The sequence below is a fragment of the Triticum aestivum genome, chromosome 5A (genome assembly GCF_018294505.1).
Source record: "Triticum aestivum cultivar Chinese Spring chromosome 5A, IWGSC CS RefSeq v2.1, whole genome shotgun sequence".
In the NCBI taxonomy this organism is placed as follows: Eukaryota; Viridiplantae; Streptophyta; class Magnoliopsida; order Poales; family Poaceae; genus Triticum; species Triticum aestivum.
In genome coordinates, this window is record NC_057806.1 from 546,936,725 (window position 1) to 546,945,667 (window position 8,943).

Here is an 8,943-nt window from a genome sequence, read left to right on the forward strand (position 1 = left end):
CTACATGCAACAGAGTACGGAATCGAGGCACTCTCAAAATTTTTCTCTAAACCCGTTGAGTGAGTAGGGGCCAATTCTTTTAGGTAGCTTAAAAAATAAGCTGCCACTCCTCAGCTTAAAAAATAAATTACCCTTAAAATTTGTTGACACTTCTATATTAATAATCTCGTAACAAGTTTAGAAGTCCCAATGAACTAGAAAGACAGCTTATGAAAGAAGCTAGGGAAGAGATGGCTTATTTTTTAGGGAAATGATTGAGATCACCCGATGGATGATCACGGGTGTGTCCACCGCCTTTAATCAGATGGCTAGAAGCGACGTATTGTCTAGACTAGTTTTTGCAACTGAGTGGTTGTTACAATCTCTTCCACCGCAACAACTGATATGTTGCAGGATATGGATCTGAATCCCCACCAGAGCAGCCACCACTCGTGCTCCTCCCAAGCTCCCCACTAAACCAACTCCTTGCACTACTTCGACCGCCGCCATCGCCGCTCTCCACCGGCAGCACGCCGACAAGGTCTCCGGCGTGGGCGCCGCCGCTACCGCCCACCTTCACCATGAGTGGGGAGCACCGGCGTCTGTGTCCATCGCGGGGAGCTGTGTACACCGTCGCCCCACCGTCCCGACGGAGCACCAGCCTTTATTTCAATCAACGTGGTTGCTGCTTGCTGTCCGCTACAGCGAGTTTCTGCAACAAGGTCTTTGTCGCAGAAAAAAAATTGTAATAAACCCTACTGCAAAAAAATACAACAAGACCTCAGTTGCAATTTTTTTAATTGCAACAAGACCTCCGCTACAAAAAACAAGACCTCTGTTATAAAAAAAACCGTAACAAGACATCTGTTGCAAAAATAATCTGCAATTTCACATATGTTACAAAAATTTCCGCAACATAAGCCATGTTACAGAAAATTTTCGCAACACGACATGTGTTGCAATGGTGGAAGATGACCCCCGGCTGCTCAATCGTCAGATCGGATGGCTCGCCAGGCGGCGAATCTTTTAAAAAGATATGCCAGCCCACGCATAGCAGTGTCCTATTTTTTAAGCGGCCAAAAGTTGGCCCTAGGTTTGATGGATTATTCCCCTGTTTCACCAAACAAATGGATGGTTGTAAGATTAACAAAAGTTTATATACCTCTAGCAAGATCACATCATACTAGTATTGTACTCCCTCCGTTCCTTAATATAGGATGTATAGTTTTTGGCACGGAAATTAAAAAACGCATGTGGAAGAAAAATTTCACAAGTTTTGGGCAAAAATACACCTGACTAATTAACATGAGAAAATAGAGGAGCTTTCCTAATATAAGAAAAAGTAATCAAATCCCTAAAAACATGATCCAGACGAGTGGTGCATCGCAAAACACCTTATATTTTGAAATTTTTTCTTAAAAATCTATATACCTTATATCAAGGAACGGAAGGAGTATTTACAGGAAGCGAGAGAGGAGTAGGACTCTCGGATCTAAATTTCATCGTGTAGATTCTATAGGATTACTATTTTTTTGTGCGGGAATATAGCATTTTATATACTCCCAGTAAGTTGTCCCGTTCTGCATAATAGGTCAGTGTATGTGCAGCTGTACACTGCACGTAATATACTCCCTCCGTCTCAAAATTCTTGTCTTAGATTTGTCTAGACACAGATGTATCTAATACTAAAACGTGACTTGATACATCCGTATCTAGACAAATCTAAGACAAAAATTATGAGACGAAGGGAGTAGTTTACATTAACAAAGTGAGACGAGGTAGACTGACCGTGTCGATGTGTTAGTCGGTGACCACGACACTCCCCGATTGATAATTACCGTGTCAAGATCCGACGGAAATAAGCTACTGCGCCGCACAACAGGACCCCGTCCCCATGCCATGATTGGTTAACCCAATTATTCTTTTTTGGATTAGATTGAATTGCTTATCACATATGTCACGTTGTAAGCTAATCAGTTTTGCTAAGTCTTAATCGACATAAACTTAGTTATGTCTCAGTCGATGTTATATTCGTAAAATCATACATCAAGATCCGTGTAAAATTTTCTTTACATATTTTTTATTTTATTTTTTAATAATATGTCATTTAAAATTGATTAAATCTCAGTCGACCGAGACCTCCCCCACCCAATATCACCAACATGTTACATACATACAAGCCCACCGACTAATGCAACGATCGGCTACAACACCTACCCCCCTTCCCGTTAACGTTCCCGCGCTGTCTATTTATAACCGCGCTCCGGGCATGTAAGCAGAGCAGTGCCAGTGTCTGCTTGTCCCCCTTCGATCTATTAGATCGCCTTCTTCCTCCATCGTAAGTGCACTGCCGGTATCTAGAATTCTAGACCGAGCACTCAAGACATCAACAACAAAACCATATATACATCGATCATATATATACTTGGTAAAGAAAGAGTAAGCTACCTTTTGCTAGCTAGCCGGTGATCATGGAGGTGAAGGTGCTGAGCTCCAAGATCGTCAAGCCACGGTACGCCGAGGGCGCGCCGCGGCCGGACACCACTGAGCACGTCCCGTCCTCGGTGTTCGACAAGATCACGTACCACATCCAGATGGCCATCATCTATGCCTTCCAGGCGCCGGCGCCCTCCACTGAGGACATCGAGCGCGGCCTCGCCCAAGTGCTGTCCGTCTATCGCCTCTTCGCTGGTCAGGTCTGCGCGGGCCCGGATGGCGCGCTGGGCGTGCTGCTCAACGATCACGGCGCGCGGCTCGTGGAGGCGCGCGTGGACGGGGCCACGCTGGTCGACTTCGCGCCGCCCAAGCCCTCGCCTGTGGTGTTGCAGCTGCACCCGGACCTGGAGGGCGACGTGGAGGAGGTGGTGCAGGTGCAGCTGACGCGCTTCGCCTGCGGCTCGCTGGCCGTCGGGTTCTCGGCCAACCATGCCGTCGCTGATGGCCATGCCACCAGCGACTTCCTCGTCGCGTGGGGCCGCGCCACGCGAGGGCTGGACATCTCCGCCCCGTCGCCGCCGCCCCACAACCACCCCGACCTCTTCCCGCCCCGCGACCCGCCGATCGTCGAGTTTGAGCATCGGGGCGTCGAGTACTATCGGCCGACGCCCAGCAACCCCAAGCAGGGCGAGAGTGGGCACCACGGCGCCGACAACGTGATCATCCACAAGGCGCACTTCACCAAGGACTTCATCGCCGGGCTGCGCGCCAAGGCGTCGGAGGGGCGCGGCAGGCCGTTCAGCCGCTTCGAGACCACGCTCGCACACCTGTGGCGCACTATGACGCGCGCGCGTGGGCTCAGCCCCGAGGAGACCTCCACCATCCGCATCTCCGTGGACGGGCGGCGGCGCCTTTCCGCCCCACCGGGGTACTTCGGCAACCTGGTGCTCTGGGCATTCCCGCGCACCACGGTGGGGGACCTGCTGAGCCGGCCGCTGAAGCACGCGGCGCAGACGATCCACGACGCGGTGGCCCGCCTCGACGGCGCATACTTCCAGTCGCTGGTGGACTTCGCGAGCTCCGGCGCCGTGGAACGGGAGGGGCTGGAGAAGACGGCGGTGCTGAAGGACGTGCTGTGCCCGGACCTGGAGGTGGACAGCTGGCTGACGTTCCCGTTCTACGAGCTGGACTTCGGCGCCGGCAGCCCGAGCTACTTCATGCCGTCCTACTTCCCCACGGAGGGGATGCTGTTTCTGGTGCCGTCCTACCTCGGCGACGGCAGTGTCGATGCCTTCGTCCCCGTCTTTGAGCACAACCTGGAGGCCTTCAAGCAGTGCTGCTACTCCATGGACTAAAGATCAGCTAATCATCAAGCAGCAAGCCAGCGTGCGGCTACATATTACTGTATTATTGAGTGATTAAATCAGCGATTTGAGCTTAATCATCTCGCTTGCAATTGCGTGCGTGCGTGCATGCATGCATGTAATTATTATCTCTGCTTACCTCCGTGTATCTATCGTATCACGTGTATATGTATTTGATTATTTTTAGGGAAGTATATATGTATTTGATGTACATGCATTTGTTGTTATTCGTAATGCACGGTATATATGTTATGTACTTTTGCTTCGTCCTGTGCTGTGTTTTGGTTGCTGTTTCTTTTCCATTTGTGATTGATTTGACATGATTGATCACCCCCCTCGATCATGGACGGATTTTCCGTTCTTTTCTGTACTGTCCTATGTTGCTTCTGTTGTCGCGTACTGTAGCCTAGCCATGGTAATCAAATGTCGTGTTAGATGTCCAAAATGATCGACCTTTTTGCTTTGCAGTGGGTACGGAACAAGACATCACGGTCCACTTTTCTTGTGTTTTCTTGCATGAGATGGAACAGAGGATCGTCTGAATTCTCGGGACGATGATAGCATTTTCTATTTTCTCCTTGTCCAATCAATTTAAAAAGGCTCTGAATGCTCCTAGGTTTGTTCCCATTGGGAATTCTCTGGCTGTGGCATCTGATATGCGAACCCCTGTGATTATGAGCAACAAGTAGGAGAAAGTACGCGCAGCCGAATCACAACCAAAATCTTGTGGAAATTGATCGTGTTTGGAAGTTTCCAAAAATTCTCAAAGGAAAAACATTGCATGCTAGTGCTGTTTTGTAGACATGTGGAATTAAAAGTTCAAACTCATAAGTATTCATTTGGAAGACAAGAAAAAAAATCGTGCATGAGAAGTGATGTTGTTTTGCTCATCACTATCCATTCTTATTTTGGTTTTTCAAACCTCCTGAACTAATTTAGTTTGACCTAGAAAATTTGCATGTTCGTTAAACATCTTGTATTTTTTAGATTTTTCTAGAAACCTTGAAACATAGTTTCTTCTCGTTTTCAACGGTTTCTATGTATACTTGATTCCCATTGGATATTTTCTCACTAAGTATCGCGGCTAGCGCGTTTATCCAGAGTCAAGGAATTCAAGACATTAATCAATCAATCAAATCGCTGCACCGTTGCAAATCCCCCACGCTCTTGTTGAAATTGGATATCGCCAGCGCGTTCGATTCAATATCATGGCCATTCTTGATTCAAGTTTTGTAGAAAATACGTTTCAGGCCTTGTTGGTGTTCATGGCTTGTTTTATGCTTATCTTCGGCCAATACCAAGGTATTAATGGTCATTCGGATCCAATAATAGGGCTTGCTAGATGGCCGAGGAGGGGGCCCCCTCTCCCCTTCTCTTCCTCTTGATTATGGATGTGCTCAGCTCCATTGTGTCAAAGGCCGAGGAGTCCGGGGTCTTTGCGAGCCTTGCTCGCTAGGGAGTGAATCACGGTTTATCCTTTTCCGCGGACGATGGAACACTCTTTATCGAACTAGTAAAGGAGGAATTGTTCGTGCATCACAAACTTCTAAAGTTGTTTGGCCAGAGTTCTGGACTCAAAGCAAATATGGATAAAACCTCTCTCCCTGATTCGATGTAATGAAGTGAACTTACACGCATTGGCGGCCGTCTCTCCCTGTCATGTAAACCCTTTACCTTGCACTTATTTGGGTCTCCCCCTCTCTTGCTCCCCTCTGTCCAATGGGAACTACAACTGCTCATCAACAAGGCTGCAGGAAGGCTTGGCACTTGGCAAACTTCTTTGTTGTATATCAGCGGCAAGGTTGTTCTTATCAAGGCCGCGCTATCTACTATTGTGGTTTATTACATGCTTTCCCTGGACCTGCCCCCATGGCCGTTCAACTGCCTCCCACAAATATCCTTGCTTAAGAATCATACTTATGAGTTGGTGAATTTTCCCAATGGCAAGAAATTATTTGAAGAGCAAGTGGGTCTACAAAGTCAAGCAAGAAGAGCACACATCACATCCATGGTGCAAGGCCATGCTAGTTGTACAAGGATTCGGCCAGAGAAATGCCTTGACTACAATGAGATATTTTCTTTGGTTGTGAACATGACATCCATTAGAGTAATCCTTGGCATGGCAGCAAGTCTCAGCTTGGAGGTTAGGCAAATGGATGTGAAGATGACATTCCTTCTTGGTGAGTTGGAAGAATAAGGATACATGGAGCATCCTGAGGGGTTTCTTGTGAAAGGCAAGGTTTCTTGTGAAAGGCAAACAAGACTATGTGTGCGAGTTAAAGAAAAGTCTATATGGCCTAAAACAGGCACCAAGACAATGGTACATGAAGTTTCAAACTATCATGGGGGAGTAAGGCTACAAGAAGTGTAGATAAGAACATTATGTGTTTATTCAGAGGTTCTCAGTGTTGGAAATATTCCCTAAAGGCAATAATGTTGTATTATTATATTTCCATTTTCATAATTAAGAATTTATGTTTGATGTTATAACTGCTATGATCACAGAATATGTGATTCAGTGGAAAACTCATATACATGTGTGGAATGATAAACGGTAAAGAATAGGTTCCAAATCTTGCATCTAAGACTGGCTCAAGTGTTGTTGGTGATCAAGTTTTCTAGATCTTATGATATCATTAAGTATATGATATATAGTCCTAAAACAACATTGAGAGTACAACATTAGAAAAATGATCATACTGAATCGACCCAAACTTGTTTGTTATACTTTGAGATAATACCGTCTGAAATCAATTGTTATAACACGAGTGTTAACATGTGTTTTAGTTTCTTAGACCATGAGAGTATCACAATCACTTCTTACGAACTTTGGGGTTGCTCAAACGGCATCTGTGAGACTGTAACACAGTGATCATAACAACAACTTACAGGTTCATCAGAAAGTTTCACAAGGGACTAGATAGCTCGAGAGTGGGATTTGCTCCTCCGGTGATGGAGAGATATTTTTAGGGCCCTCACGGTGTGACGGCATCCATCATTGTCTGGCTGGACACAGGTGACTATTTTCACGAGGATGTTAGAACGAGAAAGAAGTACAAAACCGATAACGAGGATAATAGTATAGTGAGCATGTGGATGACTCAAGAGGATACCGACACTCCTCGGTTTTGTAAAGTATCATGAAGCAAAGGGAACATCACATGATAACCAAAGGTTCACTGGAATATCATTTGTGTAATCACAGGAATCTATATGGACGTCCACGGTTCCGGTATCATTCATTGAACAATGGGGTTTCGTTCATGTCTACAGTTTACCGAACTTACATGGTCACAAGCTTATGGTAATCATGATCTGCTGAGTGTTAGTAGAACGATAGTATCTCGGATTAATTTGTGGAATTTTTTCATTAATATTAGAAATAGTTTCAAGAGGAACCAGAAGCATTCTCGTGTCATCGGAAGGATTTCAGAATTTATTGGGCAATACCGAGTATTCCCGATAAATAATATATAGGTGGAAAATATTTCCGGTGATGTTAAATTAATAATAAAAGGCTCTAGTAATTGTTATGAGGCTTTTATATTTAATTTAACTAGCAAAGTGGTCCGCTCGATGCACAGGCTAAAATTTTATAATTTTAATAATATGACCAAATGTTTGGCTCGTCTAAAGAGAAATCGGAAATTATGCATGTTGTACCAATTGTAATTTCTATGATCAGTCTTGTTGCTAAAATTATATTTGTGTAATTTCCCTGGCATTTTTACCATGTCGCATTGTCATATTTTTTATTTGAAAAAATATTTTATAGTTTGATTGTTTTCATGTAGGCATATGTAAATTTGCTAACACGTGCAAGATTGACATATTCTTATTTTAATGATTTTTGTTGTAAGTGATTTATTTTGAACTTGGTCTATGAATTTATAGAGCATTTATATATACTATATATGCATTAAAATGTAATTTTGTGTTAGGTATTAGTTTACATTATCATTTGATTTAGTTGATTTAAGACACGTACAATAAGGATTGATGTTGGCTCATATATGTATCTAAGCAAAGTTTGACATAACTATCTACTCTCTAGAATAAAAACATCGTTCATACTACTTGCCTAAAAGAACATTGACCACTCTACTATGTACAGAACACCAATGCTTTCATGGGTCGCACCAGGCTGATCCTTCACTTCCCCCTTTCTTGAGTCTTCTGGTCTTCTTATTAGCTCCCAACCATGAAAGTTGACAATCCAAATTGGATATACAGCTTGAAAGCACTAGGATGATCCTTCACTTTCCCCTTTCTTTAGTCTTCTTCTCTCCTTATTAGCTCCCTTTCATGCAAGTAGCCGATCCAGTCGGATCCAGAGCTTGGGAGTATCACTCAAAAGGTCCCCTAGTTTTCCATTTTTGGTGGCCCTTACTTTCACATAGTCTGCGGCTCGGGTCAGGTGTATGGCCATGGGTTGGCCTTCTATGGTGACTTGTTAGGAAAATAATCCGCAATTTTCAATCCATTCTGTTTACTCTCACCTTCAATATTCTATCAGGTTTTGGGAGATGTGGAATCGTATCAACCTCCTCATGTAGTTTAGGTATCTTCTTTGTTAAGTTTGTGTGTTCTTCATCGTGACAACATCTAGATGGTTGAGATGGTGTCTAATGGAATAAGGTCTTGTGGCTACATCAATGTAATATTGTGGCTATTGTGGTCTACTCTATTGGTTACCATGACTTGTCATATCATGTTTCACAAATGTGAGGGTGCTATCTTTAGTGCGTTGAAAGTTTTCAAGTAATGTTTTTGGTGTTTCGCAAAAATAATATTACATGATGGGAAGTAAAATTATTTTGCCAAATGTAATATCACTTCTGCCACATCTTTAATAATAAATATGTGTGCAAATAAGTATTATGACATTTCTAGAAAGACCATTTGTGTCAATATTGCATTCGAGTCGAACACACGTGATATTACATAGTGAGCTCGCTAGTAGTTTTTACGTGATGTTAAGTCACTAGAGATAAAGTTTAGATTTTAGGTCACTGTTTGTTAGTATACAATTATTAAATTATGTGTTTTGAGGTCTGAACAATAATTAAGGCCCACCCGAGCATTAACATAACCAAAAATAGCTTTTCCAGGCAATAGTCATATGTACTTATGAAGATCTACTAACTATCATCAAACAGTATAA

General features: G+C 43.7%; 1 protein-coding gene across 1 annotated transcript; it reads left to right on the plus strand.

The window, feature by feature from the left end:
• Positions 1-2,275: 2,275 nt before the first annotated feature.
• Positions 2,276-4,043, plus strand: LOC123107597 (putrescine hydroxycinnamoyltransferase-like). The gene has a single exon (XM_044529568.1). The coding sequence runs from the start codon at positions 2,451-2,453 to the stop codon at positions 3,768-3,770; it is 1,320 nt and encodes a 439-aa protein (XP_044385503.1). The 5' UTR covers positions 2,276-2,450; the 3' UTR covers positions 3,771-4,043.
• The last annotated feature ends 4,900 nt before the right edge of the window (positions 4,044-8,943 follow it).

Bases quoted from the DNA above. Each gene is read 5' to 3' on its own strand.
- LOC123107597 (XM_044529568.1), top strand. From the start codon at position 2,451: ATGGAGGTGAAGGTGCTGAGCTCCAAGATCGTCAAGCCACGGTACGCC.